The 21,190-nt window shown below is 40.9% G+C and overlaps 1 protein-coding gene across 10 annotated transcripts in view; it reads left to right on the plus strand.

The window, feature by feature from the left end:
• The window catches only part of SLIT2 (slit guidance ligand 2), a 324,610-nt gene that overhangs the window by 250,065 nt on the left and 53,355 nt on the right, over positions 1 to 21,190 (plus strand). For all 10 annotated transcript variants that reach the window (XM_045834199.1, XM_045834202.1, XM_045834201.1 and 7 more), the window contains 8 exons: positions 1,638 to 1,781; positions 3,321 to 3,487; positions 4,206 to 4,338; positions 7,643 to 7,711; positions 11,502 to 11,573; positions 12,094 to 12,165; positions 13,583 to 13,654; positions 16,316 to 16,479. In XM_045834199.1, the coding sequence (XP_045690155.1) occupies positions 1,638 to 1,781; positions 3,321 to 3,487; positions 4,206 to 4,338; positions 7,643 to 7,711; positions 11,502 to 11,573; positions 12,094 to 12,165; positions 13,583 to 13,654; positions 16,316 to 16,479 (893 nt within the window). The remainder of the gene's footprint in view (positions 1 to 1,637; positions 1,782 to 3,320; positions 3,488 to 4,205; positions 4,339 to 7,642; positions 7,712 to 11,501; positions 11,574 to 12,093; positions 12,166 to 13,582; positions 13,655 to 16,315; positions 16,480 to 21,190) is intronic.

Raw genomic sequence — 21,190 nt, forward strand, 5'->3', positions numbered from 1 at the left:
TTTAGAGGGACACAGTTCCGTGTCTAACACCATGGCAAAGGGTTTAGCCAAGTATTTCTTCTGAGTAGTTTCATTCACGGGACTCCGGACTCTGCCCAAGATAGGTTCTCTACATTCATTTTCCCCTTTATCATATTTCTAGCGATGTGTTTGTGCCTCTTACGTTTTGGCGCCTGAGGTGGACACCCAGCTGGCTCTCGGCTTGATCCCACTGTTACTGGAACAAGCGTAAGAGAGCATTTAGAGCCAAGCTCGGGCAGTCAAAGGCCTGAAGTCGCTTTATCCAGACATATGTAGTCCTCCACGTGGGGACGTCCAGCTTGGAGCTCTGAAGATCTTGACAGGACACCCCAGCTGTCCCTAAACTCCATCCCAGATCGCAGGTGAAATGCGGTGCATACGTGCGCTTACAGATTTTTGTGGTGACAGAAAGGGAAGCTTTCTCTAACTTCTCCAGGGATTCGTGAGTCCCACAAAATTAAGACCATGTGCTCTTGGTTATTTACGGCAAAGGCTAGTGCTGGTGGGAGTCCTTTTTTGTGGCACGTTTGTCTCGCAGCATAAAATGATGTCTCAGGCAGGTGGCATCATCCTTTCTTCTTATCTGTGACCTAGCAGGATGCAGAGGTTGATACTTCTTATTTATTAGAGGGCGGTCTAGAGGTTTAAAGGAACATTTTGTTGTTGATTTATTGTGCCTCTCTTTTTTACATCCTGCAGTCTTCGACTAGGGTAGTCGACTCATGTTTAGAAAAATTAAGGAAAAGAAATTAAATTTTTAGCAACTCTGAGTAAGATTTATGGCAGCCAGTTATTTTGACTGGGATTTTTAGACCCTTTTGTTGTTTTGCTAAGCCCTGCAAATGAAGGGTTCAGACAAGCCTCAAGGACTGAACCCAAACTATGGCAGTGTTGCCAAAATGACTGCTGTTCATTGTATGAATGGCAATGATGACAAAAAAAAGAAAGAAAAAAGATGGTCAGAATTTTTTAAGGAGAAGCCCCATTTCAACCTCCTTGTTATCAACTGAGATCTTTAACTCTGGCTTCTTTTTAAGTTCTGAGTTTAAAACAGTGAAACAGTTTTCATAAATAAAATAATTTGTGCAGGCTCTGTGGACGCACGGTCAAGTTTGACTCCCACAGCCGACGTTGACATTGACGTGGCGTGCAAGTCCCTGAGATGCCCTTCGTCGTTGTTCATCTGTTCTGGTTATTGATTCTTCTCTGCCTCCCTTCTGTCCCCCCTCCGATGTAACACTGCAGTGAATGCACAAATCACAGGGCTTCAAGGGCTTAGAGAGCTGTAGGTGAATTGGGACATTATGTAATCATGCAAACAAAATGATAACATCAAAGGGAAGCATTCTATCCTCATCCGATGGGGTTGGAGATCCACGGGCTAGGCTCTCCTTGCTTTTTGTAGCTGAGAGCAATCACTGACAACTCGAAGCATTTTACTTTTTCAGAAGGTTCTCCGTACATAGCCACAGTGATTCCTAATGTCTAAAAAACATTCAGAGAACAATAATGAATGCTACAAAGTTGCAGAGACAAATTATTTTGGTCCAAAGATAGGCACAATTGATTGCCTGATGCTTTATCTCCATAACAATGTTCTCTTTTCTCCCCCTCAGGATGTTGAGAAGTAATCGAATAAGCTGTGTAGGGAATGACAGCTTCATAGGACTGAGTTCTGTGCGTCTGCTTTCTTTATACGATAATCAAATCACTACAGTTGCACCAGGGGCCTTTGACACCCTCCATTCTTTATCTACTCTGTGAGTATGGAAGTCAGTCTTCATCTGTGTATTCCTTGAGCCGCTGTATTACATTTATTACTTGCATCGATAGCATTTTAATGCGTTATTAGGCATTTCATAAAAACGTGATCAAGGGTTCAGGTATTTTTTAAAAGACAAATTTGTTCATGTGACAGTATTTTAACTTTTCTAAAAATGATTACCTACTATCTCATATTAGAGTTAAACAAAGATCATCGTATTTTTCAGCCAGTTCTTTTTTATGAGAATGTCCTGTGGCTTAGTAATTTATACATTTTAATCGTATGACCCTAATGTGCTGCCAGTAAAAGGAATGTTATAGATTGTCCCTGGTGTTCTTGCCGTGGAGTCTCTTCAGCATACGTAGTGCAGAAACAGAGTTTCTAGGGCTGTTGCCACCACGCGATGCTCAGAAGGTCACCACGGTGAGGGGCTGCATCAGGATGACCAGAGCAACAAGAACAGCTGCTCCCGGGGGCGGGGCGGGGGGTGGTATTCCCTAAGATATTGGGAAAACATTGAAGAAATAGGTTGAGCCCGTCCAGAAGCAGATTTTATGTAGACAATTTGAGAATAAAGAATAATTGTAGGTTAAGACAAAGAACTCAGAAAGTGTCAAAAAAACCCTCTCCAAACAATGTATTTCAGTCTATCAGTACCTAAGAAGCAGTGTTTAAAATGATAAATTTTGTAACTAATTGGATATCCTGGTAATCGTGGCATACTAATCTAACTCAAAAGGTAGTTAGGAATTAAAAAAAAAAACATGTTCAACATAGCTCAAGTCTCAGAAGAAATAATTTGAGGAAAGCATCCATCCACCAGCAAAGCACTTAATCCTCTTTCCACATAAAATGTGACATATTACACGGGGTGACTAATTTGTGCATATTAAATATGGCGTGTTTGCAAATAACAGAATTGTCAATAGGTTTGCGCTGAAGCGGAGAGGTGCCGAAAGTCTGGAGATTTGTAGAACTAAATTCATTTTTATAACTGGCATTTAATCAACTCAGCTGTCAGTTCAGATGGGAAACCTATTCTCTAGAGCAAATAAGGGATGGAAATCTTGAAATGACAAATTAACGAAGTAGCTGTTGTCAGGTTAAACTCAATAATATGAGGTAATCAGCCTTCCTCTATACATGAAGTTATTGCATTATCAGGACAGGGGGGTCTGACAGTGACTCAGATCCCAGACAAGTTTAAATTATCTCTAAATGAGGTGTCTCTCAGGACCCCCTGCATAAGCCCTAAATTGCTGCCTTCACTTTGTATTTTTTGCATGAAATTACTTGAAGCATTCTTGTAGGAAAGTGTCATTATTTTGTACATTCCACACATAAATATTTTAGCAAAAAGAAACACATCTCGTATGTTGTGATTGAGTATGGATCGGGGACTGCAGAGGAATGTGAAGAGTGAGAAGAAACCATTCCAACAGAAATAGTCTGGCAAAGTGGTAGCGCGGGGTTTTGAGGAACAAGCAAGTGCAACCCTGACCTCAACTCTGCATTGTTTGCATGTGGCGCTTAGGAACCTCTTGGCCAATCCTTTCAACTGTAACTGCTACCTGGCGTGGCTGGGAGAGTGGCTCAGGAAGAAAAGGATCGTCACAGGCAATCCTCGATGTCAGAAACCGTACTTCCTCAAGGAAATCCCCATCCAGGATGTGGCCATTCAAGACTTCACCTGTGATGACGGTAAGAAAGCCTCTGGATGGGCCTGGGAATTACTACGCTAAGCGAAACAAGCCAATCAGAAAGACGGGTACCATATGATCTCACTTACATGTGGAATCTAATCAACACAATAATTTAACAAGCAAAATAGAAACAGAAGCATAGATACAGAGAATAGACTGACAGTTGTTGGGAGGGGGGGTTGGGGCCTGGGTGAAAAAAGGTGCAGGGATTAAACAAATACAAATATTTATATTTATATTTATATGACATATAGACACAGATAACAGTGTGGTAATATCCAGATGGAAAGGGGGGTGGGGTGGGGAGAGGTGAAAGTGGGCAAAAGGGGGGAAAATGGGGTAGAAAGGAACTTGACTTTGACTTTGAGTGGTAAGTGCATGGGTTAAGTGCATGTGTGATGCAGCATGCAGATGATGTGTTATGGAGACGTACACTTGAAACCTGTATGGTTTTATTAACCAATGTCACCCCCCAGTTAATTCAGTAAAAATAAAAGGAATGCCTAACCAAAGCTTGGGTCACCGGGCATCATGGTGAGTGTTCGGGTGCTCTATGAAACGTATGGTATCAACCCATAAATCCTTCACGCCCTATATATCAGTGATCGTGTGGCTCAGAATTGGTGCTTGTCGTGTTCATGTCAAAGCGTGGAATCGCTCCTCACGTTGTCAAAGCCGCAAATCGGGGTCTTCCTGTGTGTCTTTTGGCAATTTAGGAAATGACGACAACAGCTGCTCCCCCCTGTCCCGCTGCCCCACGGAGTGCACCTGCCTGGACACAGTGGTCCGATGCAGCAACAAGGGCTTGAAGGCCTTGCCCAAAGGAATTCCGAGAGATGTCACTGAACTGTAAGGAAGCGCGTCTGTCTTCTTCCTGAGTAATTAATACGTCACACTCCGAGGGAAATGGGCACCAGACAAAAGGTTTTAGAGTCCTGTTTGCAAATGACATTCTATGGGCCTTCAGTGCGCATCACCTAAAACCTTAAACAAATAATAGGGAAGCTGGTCCTTGGGAGATGCTGGTGGGGCGTGTCTCTCTGTTCTTCCCTGCTGGATTTCGCATGCTGGGGTGCACTGCGAAGCGCCAAGAGAGGATGGTGGAAAATAAGGATGTGCCCACACCTACATGTTCCTACAGCCCTTTTCTCATTGAGTGACTTGTAAAATGTTCCATCAATGCGCCTGGGGGGATGCCACATATTTAGTTTATCTTTGGTGTCTGAGATATTCCATATGGTTAATTATTCTTCACCACCGCATCCCTTAGGAGAATATCTCACCATATGGGATACATTAATGTCTTGGGGGGGGCGGGGTGGAAAAAGCTGGCATAATCTTTACCTTTAAAAAGAAAAACTGCTCTTTGGATTTGAATCGGAGCCCTTGAGTTGGTAAAGGGTTTGGGGCCAGTGATCTCTGACGTTTTCATTACTGATGTAACCATAAATTACGTGGTCAGCACACACATGTCTAGGTGCTAAGCACCACCCACACCTCCTTAGCTGCCTTGTGCTCTGTTGGGGAATAAATCAGAGGATAAGCTGCTTCGATAATAATGCATGCGTACTCTATTCCATTCCCTTGTGTGTATACGGATGGGCAGTGCCCAAATGCTTGACTTGCAACCGAGTCATTTTGCCTCATTGATTTTTGTCTGTAAGGAACCATGTGTCAAAAATGATTTAAGTGCAACTCTAACTCATGCAAATGTGTACCTGTAATCAATGTAGCTGTGTACAAGTATTCCAGATGAGCGGCTTTGATAAACTTTTGGCAACATAGTTAATGAGGTTTAAGAAGACACTACTTCAGTTTTTTAAAAAACTTGTTTCCAAATCATGAGCAGTTCTGTGAATCCTAATTTGGTCCCGAATTGAACACTCAGACAAAAACCGTGTGTGATCTTAGCGTCTGTACCCAAAACATTCCTCTTAGATCTGAGTAGTTATAAAACGATCCATTTCTCTCTCTTCCTGCCCATCACAGTTGTTAATTAACTATAAGCGCTGCTTTGTGTGTGCATGTGTGTAGTTAAGTACTTAATTCTTACTTGAATGTGTGTTTATTACAGATGACTGCCCTCCCCTCAGAGTCGGGAAGCTAGATGCCCATAGAATACTCCGTGATGCCCATAGAATACTCTGTGATGCCCATAGAATACTCTGTGATGCCCATAGAATACTCCGTGATGCCCATAGAATACTCCGTGATGCCCATAGAATACTCTGTGATGCCCATAGAATACTCTGTACGCAAAGCACTGATCGTGGGGGCCCGTGGCCGAGCACAGGGCTCTCATCGGGGCACTCCGACTGTCTGTGCTGCTGACGCTTTTCTTGTATTAACTGGCCCCTCCCTTCGTCGTTTTACCAGGCTCCCAGTAAATAATGTAGAAATATATGTATACTCTTTAAAATTTTAACCCTCTTTAATTTCCCTACAAAACTACATTTGAGAGCCTGCTCAGTTCATGGCCTGTCCGTGCCGCCAACAGGTTTCTTCCGTCACACGGTCAAGTCCTCCGTCTTTTCTCTGCAAAGTTTACAGTGTGATCTTTGCTAAGGAAAGCAGGTTCTGGCGCTGAGGGAGTTAGCTCATCTCTTGTGAATGCTAGTTTCCCTCCCAGAGAGCTTATTCTTGGATCCATATCCCGTCAGCAGGATTGCTCTGTACAGTAATTTGTATGCATGCATTAGGAAAATTCCACGGGCTAATTATATTAAATCATCAAAGCATTTAGCAAAATAACATCAGTAGAAATTTTAAAACAAAAAGCGTCTATTGGTTTTAATCATTTTCCCGTGATTTCCCTCTTAGATTGCTTCACGTGTAAACATCCACAGCACACTTTCTGTATCTTTTTAGCTTTCTCTCAAGAGGTTTTCTGGAATGAAGGGAGAGTGTTGAGGTGTGTGGGGTTAGGCTGCCGTCTAGTGGCTACGAGCAAAATTTAGCTCCAGGAAAGAAAGGAGGGAGGAGTTGAATGAAGTACAAAGCCAGAAAATTGAGTAGGCATGAGGAATCCTAACATGTGCAGGCTCTTAATCAAATATTTATTAGGTATTGTGATCATTTGTGACTATTATACAAGTGTTTTCATTTTGAAATAGCTGAAACAGATTGTTATCGTAGGGAGTGTCTCGGCTACTGCTCTGTGCAGCACAAGTACTAACCGCAGCCCTGGATCCCGAGATTGACCACACCACGGGGGCAAGCGGGGTCACGGGCCCAGCATGCCAAAGTGGCTGGGGGCCCGTCTGCACCAGATGACCGAAGTGGATGAAAGACACTTGTGCCCTCCACTATCTATGTTCCTAGAAAGAACAGCCTTGGGAGGAGATGGAATTTATTCGTGGGGGGGGGGGGGGCATTGTGGGTATAACTTGAAGCATTCCTTTACTTTCATGTCTTTCCAGTTAGCCCAGAGCCTATCTATTTTCTGATTATTCTGCTGATTCCAATCAGAATGGGGAAATTTACTTGTGGGTAGTTTTTTTTATTATTCCTTTCACATATATATATATACTATAATTGTGCACTTGATAAATGTGATTTCCTAAGAAACCTCCTGAAATTAATATCATCAGGCAGATAGATATACAGTGGGAAAAACTATTTTTAAGATATTATTAACTGAAATCTAATTGTGTTTGAATTCCCAAGTGTCTCCTTCACACCACCCATTGCCGTTTACGAAGTGTGTTGATCCATGTTAAAGGCAGCGAAGAGTAGTCTTGACCTCAGCAGCGAGGTTCTGCCAGCCGTTAACCCCTGTCACGGCGTTAACTCCGCACCAGCACAAGCAAACTGCAGTTTGACTAAAAGTGTGGTTATCTGAATGAACCTTCTTGATGAGCAGTGTGGTTGGACATGTGTCCATTTTAGATGGACCACAAAGCACTGGACTCCCCAGGCTCTCCTTGGCTTTAGAATTTAGTGTAGTGACCCACAACGGAATTCTGAGGGACTGGACCAAGTGCGTTTTCCCCTCTTCTTCTCTGAAATAGCAGTCTCAGCTGGGAACACGCCATCTTCAAGTCAGAATCGCCGAGTGCTACCTTGCCTCCACCGAGAGTGAAATAGTGTGCAACTCTTTTAAAGTGCACTACTGTTACTTTAAAACAAGATAATACTGTTTCCTCGTTTGCAGGTACCTGGATGGGAACCAGTTTACGCTGATTCCTAAGGAACTCTCTAACTACAAACATTTAACACTCATGTAAGTAACGTGTGCTGTGTTCCTGTCTTTGACTTCTTATCCCATTTCACAAAAACGGGGATGGCGAGGGGCAGAGACGTGGTGGACCTTCCAGATGATATGAATCATTCACCGTGGGCTGCTGCCTCCTCGCTCACTGTGGTTCTGCTTACCGCTTGCTTCTTCATCATGTGTCAACCAGGCGGAGGCACTCCTGGGAAAAGGTCCTCCTCTTCAAATTACAAATACGATTAAGTCCGTGTTTCAGAGAACTGGAAAAATGCAGCAAATGGGATACTCCTGTTCATAATGATTATGGGCTATTTTGTGACAAACCAAGGAAAGAAAGATAGAAAACAGTATTTTTATTCTTGACTTTAAGCAAAAGTTGGTAGATGGTGGTAGATTTACTGAAAATATAAATCTAGCTTACTAGGTTTAATTCTCTTATATAATAAATTATGGATTCCGTTATGGGCTTCCAGGATTCAGATTCATTTTTGTAGCCCATATTTACTTATACTGTATCTAAGAAGACTTGATAAAGATGCTGGCATTCTGAATATAAATTTCAAAATTCTGAATTTTTTCGTTTGGTTTGATCCCCTAAAATAACATTTTTTTTGTTAATGTACATAAATAATTTTTAATCATTTTAAAGTTGTAAGTAGATTATATTGAAAGCATACAAACATTTCAATCTAGTTATGAGCAAGATAGTTTTAAAACTATATAATCTCCTTTATAATGTTACACTTATGGTAGCCTTGATAGGAATTGGTAAAATTTCTCCCAAAACAAAATATTTGCAACAATAGTGAATATAAAGGGAAGTACTTAATCTTTAGTTTAAGTCTATCTGATTTTAGAGTAAATATGACTGATTTAGGAGGCAGATTTCTAGTATTTCTATAATAAGGAGGTTTATTCCTATTTAGTGAATTCTAGAGAACAAGGTAGCAGAAAATGTTACATTTCTTAATGTAAATGTTAATCTAGAGAGGTGGAAAGTCAATTAAAATGATGTTGATAATTTTTAATTTTCCTTAAAAATATGGGAAAACACTTTGTAAAAAGCATACAGGCCTGTTTAAATGAAAAATTATGAAATTAAGAAAAAATGAGAGTATCCTTTAAGGTGTCTTGTCCTGCCTTTATTATTTATTTAATAGCAGCAAGAAGTGATTATATACATTTCATTCAGTTAAATAAACCATTAAATTGCTGCAATTTCCAAAGGGTCACTGAAGCAGAATTGGGTCATTTGTGGGACAGCATGTGATTATTTAAACCCAGTTTGAAAATGAAAAATGAGAATTTGCAGATCCAAAAATAGTTTTAGCAAGGAGTCATTATATAGCTGCAGACAAGCAATTTTGCTGGTAGAGGTATAGTTATTTACATTTAAATTTTAGGTACAGCACTTTAGCAGTTAAGGAAATGTATTGGGTTAGCCAAAAAGTCTGTATTGTTTTTTCCATAAAATAAGAGACACATTTTCACCAATAACTTTATTGATTTGAGTGTGTTAGCTATCTCCCTCATGGTATAATGTTGATTATTCTTAATTACTCTCTCGATTTCATTGCTGTCAACTTCAACTGGTCTCCCTGACCTTGGAGCATCGTCCAGTGAGGAGCCTCCAGCACAAAACTTCAAAACTTCTCAAACCACTTTTGACACGTTCAGTCATTCACGACACCTACTCCATATACTGCACAAATATTTTTGTTTCAGTTGCATTTTTACCTTTCTTGAAATAATAAAGCATAATATGAGGTCTGTCCAGAAGGTATCCAGACATGTCATATGAAAAATAGAGACATTTATAAAAGAAGATATAAGAAACATTATACATAGGACAATGATGCCTCAGTCCCCTTCAAAATAGGCACCTTGGGACCTCACACAGTTCTCCCAGTCTCCATCAGCTGCCCTGTCCTATTTTCCTGAATTTCATCAACAGTCCGAAATCTCTCCCCTTTAAAAGGTGATTTTAGTTTTGGGAAAAGCCAGAAGTTGTAGGGTGCTGTATCTGGGCTGTAGGGAGCTGAGACACTTGGTTGATTTGATGGATGTTTCACCAAAAAACTCTGCACAAGATGTAATACATGAGCAGACATGTTGTCATGATGAAGCTGCCAATCACCAGTTGCCCATAGCCATGTCCTTCTGAATAGTTTCCATGGAAGAATGTTCAAGCTTAATCCTAAATCTGACGTAGACTCGTTGGTCTACTCACTCAGTGATTTTGAAAGTGATGGCCACAGAGCAGACATACTCACTCAACCGCCACCACCACCCCCACTGGTTAGTACAGTGAAGGTGTTACTGTTCACGCATGCCCACTCTACTCCACTCTCCTTGGCTGCCAGGGTACATCAGTGTCCTGCAAACCATTCTCATCGTATGAACAGTGGCTGGACTTTTTCCAGACAGACCTTGTGTGCTGAAAATGTTACTTATTTTCTTCCATCTTCAATGTTAAAATGGCAACACAAAAATTCACCAATTCTGATAAGTATTTTTAGAATGCATGTTGATATGTCACAGCACAATCTAACAGAATTGTTTTGAATGAAGTTAGACACCTAAGCACTACCAGAACTCTCTTACAGAAAAAAAAAAACAAGGTTTTTGGCCAACCCAATATTTTAGAGCTTCTATAACCTTCCTACTATTTTCATAACTCTATTCGTCCATTTTAATGACATTTTGGTCCTTTAATAAAGGAATGGATAATCAGCTTTTCTGAATCTTGAATTTATTGATTCATATATTTTGCTTCAGGATAATTTAGTGATTATAAATACACACACATAATTGAGCATAATTTATTACCTATAATATTTCATTTATTTATGAATCTTATTTATATGTTTATGCTACTTTGGAGAAAATTAGTGATTATATAGATCTTTATTAATAATTATTTCACAGTGTCATATATATGTATATGTATATTCACTAATTTTTCTAAAGCAAAATTTGTATATGTCATACATTATTATATTGCATTATATATTACATTTTTATATATATTATGCCATTATGTTATCTATATTGCATATATAATAAAAATAAGTTCGCTGTATATAAATTACAAGTCATAGAACAAAATTCACTTATACATAGCCATTTAGCATTTGTAAAAACTTCACATGTCTCTCATTTCCTTAGAGTTCATTAAACGGATATTCACTGAGGACCTGCTATGTGCTAGTGACTTTACTAAGGGCAAAGTTTTTAACTGTGGCATTGTTTTTAATGATGGCATTGTGAAAGTAATTAAATGAGGGATTCTTTCAGTTACCGAGTATAACTGTGTATTAGGGAAGATATGTTCCAATGAAGATAAAAAGTGTGCACCTGATGGACCTTTCAAGAACAAAGGTTTCTTTCTCACCCCTAAATTGTGTCCATTGTATTGGCTAGCTGGCCTCCACATGTCTTTGCCCTGGGACTGGACTGTTGTCACAGGGTCTGGGAAAGGAGGTCACCTAGCCTTACAGGAGAAGAGAAAGGATATGGAGACGTGAGCTCACTCTAAGTCTGTGCTGAAGGGAACCTGGCTGCAGTGCCCACACTTCCCTGGCCAGAGGGAGGTGTGTGGTCCCTTTTAATTTCAACGGATCGGGGCATGAAGAACATTCTACTTCAGAGAGTTACCCAATATTCCGTTGTGTCCAGATAAAAGTGGAGTGCTGACAATGCTGCCATGGCTGGGAAACAGAAGAACTCCCCTTTTTATGCATCACTAGTATTTCAGTTTCTGTGGTGACAGTAGACTCCATTTGTGTTTCTCTTTCAGAGACTTGAGTAACAACCGGATAAGCACGCTTTCAAACCAGAGCTTCAGCAACATGACCCAGCTCCTCACCCTGTGAGTGTGACAGTGCGGTACCGAGTTTCTCATTAATTCACTGGGCACAGTGCATTTCCTTAGGCATTGGGCATTCCTGGTAAACAAGGCAGATAGTGCCTCTGCCCTCAAGGAGCGTAATGCTTGTTGGGAGAAACAGGCAAAGAATTACTCAATGAGCCAACAAATGCGGGGCATGGCAAAAAAAATGTTGGGTTCTGTAAAGCACAGAAAGAATACTGTATATTTGTGGTGGGGTGAGGAAGATCCTTAAGCAAGCATCTGGAGAGAGCGACTTCTGGGTGGGCATGCCCGGGCATCAGCACCCAGCAAGGGGAGGAAGTCCTCGGGACTGTGGTTAGGAGATAAATAAGTTCTATTAGTGGCACAATATAAATATTTTTTTTAAAATACGATGTGTCATTATTCTCGGTTTATAAGATGCTAAAATAAGCCTTTCATTAACTGCTTTATTTTAAAAATGATATTTGGCCTTTTGGGGATGCCTGGGTAAGACAAGTTGGCTTACATGTGCTTTCAGGATTCTCAGTTACAACCGTCTGAGATGTATTCCTCCTCGAACCTTCGACGGATTGAAGTCTCTTCGATTACTGTAAGCATCTTATGTTCAACCAAATAACTCTTTTCTCGGGGGTTGAGTCTAATGATTCAACTGCGTTGTTGATTCTTGGGTGTTTCAGATATATGCACTAGGATTTACTACAAATTTGGAAAATCGTATCTCCTTGTATTATTGTACAACTGATGTGGACAATATAATTTTCTCTTCTGTAATACTTGTTTTTGCTGTAGTTGTTCTATATACTATATATGCTATATATAGTATGTAGTATATTTTATATAGAGTCAACTAATTTTAAAAGAAATGTAGGAAATTTAGTGTCTTTACCAACTGCATAATATATGAACTTTAAATTATGTGAAGTAAATATGATTCTCATTCCCAACACCCTGCCCAAGAACTTACTGTTGTGCAATGGGATGTTCTTTTCTGGTCTTCCTGTACACACATTTTGTTTTAGATGATGAGAGAGGCATGCCTCCAGCTGTATACATTTTAGAAACCATACATAGAACTTGTTCTGCCACATCTTCACTCTCATATGTTCTACTCCCAAATTTTCATTGTTCTGTACAGCACTCTAAAGAACATCCTACGTGTTCCCTTTGGTGCGAATGTGCTAGAATTGCAGCGGTGACTTGAGGTCGGAAGTTACTGTCACGTACATGGGGAAAATACCAAAAATCACTGTCATGTTGTCCCGCGCACAAGATTTTGTCAACTTACAAATTTACTTTTCCCACCAACTATTGAATAGAGTTCCTGCTTTAAAGCACCCTTGCAAATATTGAATATTATCAATCTTTTTATTTTTGTCATGTGACAAATGGAACTTTGTTTTCCATTTCTGCTTTAATTTGCAATTCCAATTTCAAGAGCATTTGAGTATATTTTATTTGATTATTGAACATTGGTGCCGATTAATCTATGAGCCTGATCATATCATTTCCCAGTTTTGATTGGGTCCTTTTTCTTTTCCTTATTAATATGCATATCTTTATGCATCTACGATTTGGCTCCAAATGTACAGGTCTTTTCGCAGAGGAATTACTCCTTGTATCTTATATATGTTGCAAATATTTCCCATTCTGTCCCTTACATATAATCTTTCATGTTATATATATATTTTTTGTACTCAAAAATTTGCCACTCCTTTTTATTATGATTTCTGAGTTTTATAGAGTGCTTTCATTTACTACATTTTAGTTTTATTTTTACACTTAACTCTTCAATCTAGAATTTAATGTATGCGTATGATGTGAAGTAAGAACTAACTTTCTGCTTTCCGAAATAGATATCCAGTTGTTCCAATACTATTTGTTGAATAGACCATCTTGTCTGCACTGAATTGTAATGCTTATTATAGACCGAAGTTACATACATGCATGGGGATTTTTCTGAACTCTCTGAATCCTAGGAAATTTAATTTTGCTTTTCTCACTTTTAGTTCTTTACATGGAAATGACATTTCTGTTGTGCCCGAAGGTGCTTTCAACGACCTTTCTGCATTATCACACCTGTGAGTACCTAGTTCACCTTCTGGGTTTAGGTGTAAAACTGTGCCTGACAAGTGAGTTTGGAAAGTGCTTCACCTTTTATCGTCACATCTTAACATGTGATCAGCTTCACCTTTAGCAAAAATGTAAAGATTTTCAATATAGATATGTGGTACTCCACAAGATAGCCTTAATTTATTGTTTTTGCCCTTACTCCTGATTAGCTGAGTATTTCTTCTTCCAGACACGGCTTACCTAACTTCCTAGCTGATACCTTGTCCCTTGATGCTCTCTGATCCTAGAATATCGGCTCTCCTTCGATTCAGTCTCTTCAAATCCAACTTTGCTAAGTCATACCCCAACTATCACCTCTTCCATGAAGCCTGTCCTGATTTGCTGAAACAGGATTCATTTATTTAGCAAATATCATTCAACATTGAGTATGGCACAATGAGAAAATTAATTAGACACAATTCAAGACTTCATAGTGTGTGTGGTAAAGGGAAATAGCCCAAATCCTCATGCTGAGTGAAATGGTTTTCCTTTGCATCTCAACATTTCTTGGAAGTACCATTGAATATAGGATAAATGGGGTCCCAAAACTCACCTGGGTCAAATTCCATTATTCTGTTATTTGTAGTTGTACGTTAAGACCTTGGCAAACCTGGAAGGAAGTCAGGGGAACGGTCCTAGAGCCCAAAGCGTTCTGACATCAGGCTGAATCGGCATCTGCTGGGAGCAGTTCTCTGCTTTACTTTAAACCTCAGTGTCAGCTGGTTTCCAGTCCCCAGAAGAGGTTGCCTGCCCTGTTCACTCTTGGCTTTGCCCTTCCCTCCAGAACCCACCAAACCCCAGGAAGACGAGATGCGCAGAAACTGAGACGGGGTGGACAGAGGATAGGAGTTAGTGGGCAGTCGTGCTGCTGCATGGGAATTTGCCCTGTGGGGGCAGTGTTGTCAGTGTAGGCCTTTGTAGGCCTGACTGTTTGGGGCCTGCCCTTAGTGTTCCTTCCACGAACCTACTAGGTCCTGGGAGGCAACACCTTCATTGTTTTCATATTTGAGCCCCAGCACCTACCTCAAAGTCACGGTCAGGGCCGCTCCTCTGAAAAACTGCAGGGATGTCAGATGCCTGAGACACAAGGTTGATGAAAATAGGTACCTCGGGGTGTAGGACTGTAGCGCTGCTTGGCAGACGGAGCACCTTAGGGAGGGGCGTGACCATCTGTCCCCCTTAGGGCAGTGACCTGAAAAGGCTGCAGAGGAAAGGCGTGGCTGGAGCTGAGTAGGACTTTCCTTTGTGTGACTGCCCCCCAGTGGGGCGGGGGCGGTTTGAATCTTCTCTGCTATGTGTTCTAGGCAGTCACGTGTTTAATTTGTGCTTCTGTCTTTTACTCCCTACATTGTGAAGAGCTCTGCCCTAGTCATTTTTCCTCCTGTATCCCCTGACATAGTCAGGACTGAGAAAAGGCCACTAAAGATGAGTGCAAATGACTCAGAAACATCATTTTGCTCATTTTTAATCTAGAAGAAGGGTTTGACTCTGACACATAGTTGAGCATAACATGTAGTCCGATTTTTGGTTACAGTTGGGCTAAAATTACAATATAAACTATTATGGCTTTACAAGCATATTTTGATGGTTTTCTAATAAAAGAGTAAGATTAATATTGCTTAGACTGTAGACCTAAAATATGACTAATTGGAAGTTAATTATCCATCAGAGTTTCTCAGTTTTTAAATGCCACTTTATGTGTCTCTTGTGCCCATAGTTGGCAGTTTTACAAATCCATTGGTTAACTTCTTTGACTTCAGTTTCTTCATCTTCAAGTGGGATATTAATAATAAGAGGGATGCTACTTTGGATCAAGTGAGGGAATTCATGCAAATGAGTGGCTTAGCACACTTCCTGACTATTGGGGGTGCAGTCCATGTTGGCTATTGTCTCGATTACTTTCCCTGCCACCACCACTGCTGACGCGAGGAGGGACCAAAGCTCTAGATGAATCACTTTCTGAAGGAACATGCATCCAACTAAAGTCTAAATCAGCTCTGGTGGACTAGCTGTCTGCATCTTTAGTATTTCCTGTGTATTCTTATCTTCGTGCCTTTTACTTACTGGATTCCTACCCTGAAACACCCTTTCCAGCCTTTCCCACCTACTTGGTCATCTAAAAGCCTAGTCATTTTTAACCACTGCTCCCCGCACCCCCCCACCCGCCACCAGAGGACTTATCCTCTGTTCAGAGGCATCTTGTGAATAAGTATTTCTACTGGAGCACTTCTAAATGACACTTAGGGCACTTACGAGCATGTATTGCAGAAGGTAATCTTTGGAGTTAATGTGGTTTTCATATTTGGGTCCCCACAACCTAGCTAGTAATTGGGTTCTCATTCAACATTTGGCACATGAAGATGGGTGCAGATCTGCACCCAGTACAAGCCTGTCTCCGCAAATACCAGGGAACTGTCTGAACTTTAGGTCCCTAAAACACTGGTGACAGCTCACTAAGTCTCCGTTGCACACAACTCAGGAAGATGGGTAATCCCAATGCCACCATTTGCTTCTAAATTGTTTTTGTCCCCAAACCTACAGGGATTTTCTACGGAGCATCCCCTTTACGTTCCCTTAGAAAATAATACGTCCACGCTGTGTGTGTGTGCACGTGCGCTTCTGTCTTCCAGAGCAATCGGAGCCAACCCCCTCTACTGCGACTGCAACATGCAGTGGTTATCCGACTGGGTCAAGTCCGAATACAAGGAACCGGGCATCGCTCGCTGTGCTGGTCCTGGGGAAATGGCCGACAAGCTGTTACTCACAACGCCTTCCAAAAAGTTTACGTGTCAAGGTATGGCTTTTACTCCTGTGCATTTCTATAAATAAACATCTACCTTATGAGTTTAGAAAGAAAAAGAATACCATCTCCACTAGATTTTAGCTGCGAAGTCCCAGTGATGAGTTACTCTTTCCACCCACGCTTGGACAAGACCAGAGCGGCTACCTGCTGCGCCCAAGTCGAGAATTGGGCATTTCAAGTAAATTGCAGAAATAGTTCACTGGAAATTACTAAGTTTTCTTTCAAATGCATGAAGCAATGAAGAGTGCACAGCTTCTGGATATCCCTTCCATAGCTTCTAACGAGTAAAATGTTTTGCTTCTGCTTTGTCTTAACGTGTGCCCCGCTCCTAGGGCTGCCGGGGCCCTGTGGCGTCCTGACACCAGGTAAGGAGGTGAGCCCACCCGGGTGTCGGCCGGCCCTCCCCACTGGCCTCTCGTGCTGCCCCCTTCCTGGGACAGTGTGGGGTTTTCCTCCTTCTCTCTGTCCCCATGTTCCCCCTTGTTTTATGTATTTGTGAATTCAAAATAGCAGCTTAGTACGACATTTTTTGTCTTTATCATAAGAATAACATATGCCCAACATAAAAAAAATCTAAAGAAAAAATGTAAACAATAAGGAACAGTTTATTCCTGCAAAAACTAAAATGAACCATTAATCCCAATCCCTAGAAATAACCACTGTTGAATTTGTTTTTGTATATGTTTCCATGTTTACTAGTCAAAAGTATGGATTTGGATTTTTTACCAAACATGCAATAGGTTATTATTCTTGTAGATCTCCACCTGTAATTATTAAATGGAGGAAGTTCTTGAAACTTCCACATGTATAATCAGCCAGTGTTTATTCAACATGTCTTATGTGTAAAACTAAATCCTAGGTACCATGGAGCACGCAGACGTTTATGCTATGCTCTTGCCTTGCAAGGCTGGCAAACCTGGCTGAGCAGAGAAGCCCCAGCGTTTGCACACCCGGGCAGTAAAGCGTGTCTGAGTGGGTGCCGCTGTGCAGTGAGGGGGTCCCAGCATGAGTGCTGAAGCCCAGCCTGACCGGTCCTGAGCTGGGGACTGGCCTCTCCATTCAGTGGTTATGGAGCTTTTGTAGTTTAGCTGCGCTGTGCCTCCACTTTCCCATATGTGAGCAAGACAATGGTAGTACGTACCTAAAAGACTTTAACATTAGATGGAATCATTGTAAAAAGCCCAATTTATATGAACCAAGGGTAGAATGGTGGCTGCCAGGGGCTGGGGGAAAGGGAAGGTGGGCAGCTGGAGGTCAAAGTGTTCAGACTTTCAGTTTTGAGAGTTGTGAGGATGGAGTGTTCTGTTTGGTGACAGCAGTTAATAATACAACATTGTACGCTTGAAAGTTGCTGAATAGATCTTAAGCATTGTCACCACACACACAAATGTTAACTAGGTGAGGTGGCAGGTGCATTAATTATCTTAATTCCACCTCGTATATGTATTTAATAATTATATTGTACACATTAAATATGTACCAGGATATTTGCCACTTATTATTTTTTAGGATATCTTTTTTAAAAGATTTGATTTATTTATTTTTAGAGAGGGGAAGGGAGGGAGAAAGAGAGAAAGAGAAACATCAATGTGTGTTTGCCTCTCAAGTACCTTCTACTGGGGACCTGGCCCACAACCCAGGCATGTGCCCTGACTGGGAATCGAACTGGTGATCCTCTGGTTTGCAGTCTGTCACTCAATCCACTGAGCCACACCAGCCAGGGCCATTTATTCTTCAATAAATTTGGAAAAATATATTTTATATAATATATGTAAAACATGTTACCATATATACACAGGAAGTGCCAATGCAGGTTAACTACTAATTTTATTATTATAACACTTCAAAAGACCAACAAAAAAATGATGAGGGACTGCGCATGATTTATTGATTAAAGAAGGAATTTTCAAAAACTATATTCCCTCCAAATATTTCTAACTTGGCATCTAATGCCTTATTTTCCATAGCTATAAATGATTGCAAAATATGACATTTGTAGTGCACTGTGAAGTTTTGACATTTAGAACAAAACTCTTCCATTATTCTTTTCAATGTATTTGGTGGAACCTAAATATAACAGCTAATTTTAAAAGACAAAAACAAGATCCTTCTTTTTTCCTTGAACTTCTGTTCTTCTCCTTGAATTGCTATTTCCAGTACCTCAGAGAATTGTACCATTCTTTGTTACAAAAACATTTATAAAAATTAAATTTTTAAATTTCCTGCCACCAAAAACCTGTGAGTTTTTAAATTTTCCTTTCAACCAAATTATTTCCACTAATACTTGAGTCATTGACTGGGACACCCTTGATTGAGATGACATAATTCTTCACCCGTGTTTTAATATTGTTATTGAAAATTGAAAGTAGCCTTTTATTGGAAATACCTCTCTGGGGTTATGTGCATCAGTTGCACGGCCCTTTGCAAATAACTGATATTTTACCTTGTTCTTTGTGACTGTAGCAGTGTCCTTGGGCCGGTGCCCTGTGGTGAGTTTCCGGGCAGAGAGGACCTCAGTTCTTTGTAACGTGGGGGTGATTGTCAACGGGAAGGAGAAACGGCCGCGCACACCTATTCTCCGGAATGTTATTGGGCGGGATAGTTGAGCAAGTTCGTGTGGGGAAAGTTGAGAACCCTCACATTGGTTCTATGACGCCTTTCTGTGCTCAAGGATGAATGTACTCTTTTTTTTAAATGCTAGGGCTTATCTGTAGTTCTTAGAGTTGGGAGTTTCTTGGAGATGTTTTTTGAAATCATGGTAACAGTTTGAAAAAGCTACATATGTATGTTCTGTTCTCAGAGCATCGTGGTTCCCCTTAGCTTGTTCAGTGTTCTCAGAATTCAAATGCATGCATGTACGAGGGGGGACCCAAAAAATGCTAAAATTGTTTTGTCAAAATTTTTGTATTTATTCTTGCACATTTAAACTTCAGCCCCCTTCAAAGTACATTCGATGCAATACACCGATCAGACGTTTTTTTCAACTGCACAAAACAATTTCTGAACGCCTCGATTTTGATCCCTTTTAGTGCTTTTGCAGATGTTTGTCTCGTATCAGCAAAACACATCTCCCTTTGAGGACCTTTTTAATCCGGGGAAACCGTGTATAGGATTTTACTGCAGATTTATAGGGTTTTAACCCCCTGTCGTCTCATGACCCTCTTCGCCCTGCCAGTGAAGCCAGAGAGATGCCAGCAACTTGATGGTGTCGATGGCATCCCTTCGTTATCTGTGCTTGCGCTCTCCTCGCCCTGGACAGTGGTGGCCACTGCTCCTCCTGGCACATTCTCTTGGCCTTTCTTCATTCCTAGGCTGACCCCTCTTACCCCTTCTCTAATATTGACATGCACGGGGTTCTCTCCTTGGCCCTATTAAATTAATCGACTTCAACCTCATGGCCTCAGATATCTAGCCATGACTTTTCTTGTGAACTCCAGATTCGTACTCTCAGTCACTCAGTAAATTCCTCCCCCTGGATGGCTTGTAGAGACACCTAAAACCTATTCCAAAACATACATTCACATTACCCACATCCTCTTACCATTATGTCCTGTAGTTGATACAAGTAGGTCTTACTGCTGAAGTTTAATTTTTCCCTAGAAACTCAAGCATTTCACTTGGCTTCGAACCCCTAATACTTAGTCTAGTGCCTAGCAAAAACTAGTCCCTTGATAAATATTTGATAATTGAATGACAATGATGGAATGTTAAAATATGTCACTGATATCCACACTTAATAAATGCAATAATGTAAGTGCACGTTGGGTGTAGAATCTTTGGTGTTAAGTAAAAACCTCCTCTTGGTTAATTATGCCCAACCTCAAACATGCCCTATGATTTTTCCGAGCTGTCTTTGACAAACTTCAGACTCCTTACAAGGTCAGTGCTAGAGGATTTTGTTATTTGACTCATGTTTCCAAGGGATGCCAGAATGAAGGCAGGCTCTGGGATATAGTCAGAAATTTGTAGGCAGCTTTTAGTCATAAATCAAAGTGAGATACAATTCTCAGTGGGTGGCGATACTGGTGTCAGGTGCGTAGCTAGTGATTTGAGTCAAGTAAGCAAGTCTGCCTGCAAGCTTTAATGGATTGGAGGTCCGGCAGTTCTTCCATTAAAGATTAAAGTAACTGACAGAGACAAATTGTTAACCAAACCTTCTCCTCATTTTCCCTTTGAATTATTAAGTTAAACACACCTCCAATCCAGATAGCTGAGGCTAGAGGGCTCTCTTAAATCAAGACCAAAACTTCAATCAGTCTATTTAGCCTGCACTGGCCTCTTTTACTTAAGTGACGTCAGTGAAAACCTGTGTGCCTGGAGCTAGGTTGCTTGTCTTCTCTACGGCGCACATCGTTGGAGGGCTGTTGTTTTGGAAATACTTTAACAAGTCTTGCAACCAGTTTACTTTGGAAAGGAAGAAAGACTGAGTATCAGCAAAGGTGCATCGAACCAAGCTGCAGTTTCTTAATTAAATAGAATGCAAGAAGAAGAGAGACCTTCTCCTTTTCGGTGCTGTACTGTTATTTCTGATGGTGGTCCAGACCAGATTTGCAAATCAAAGCTGCAGTCTTAAAAATACAAAATCATTAACTGTGTGTTGTTACCCAATGGGTAATTCTCTGTCAGCGCCCACTGACTCTCCTCCACAGTCTTGATGATAATGGCCGTGACCGTCTTCCCAAATTTGAGCAGCGCCTGGCAT

Source organism: Phyllostomus hastatus, unplaced genomic scaffold, assembly GCF_019186645.2.
Source record: "Phyllostomus hastatus isolate PE091 unplaced genomic scaffold, TTU_PhHast_1.1 phas_contig_196, whole genome shotgun sequence".
NCBI lineage: Eukaryota > Metazoa > Chordata > Mammalia > Chiroptera > Phyllostomidae > Phyllostomus > Phyllostomus hastatus.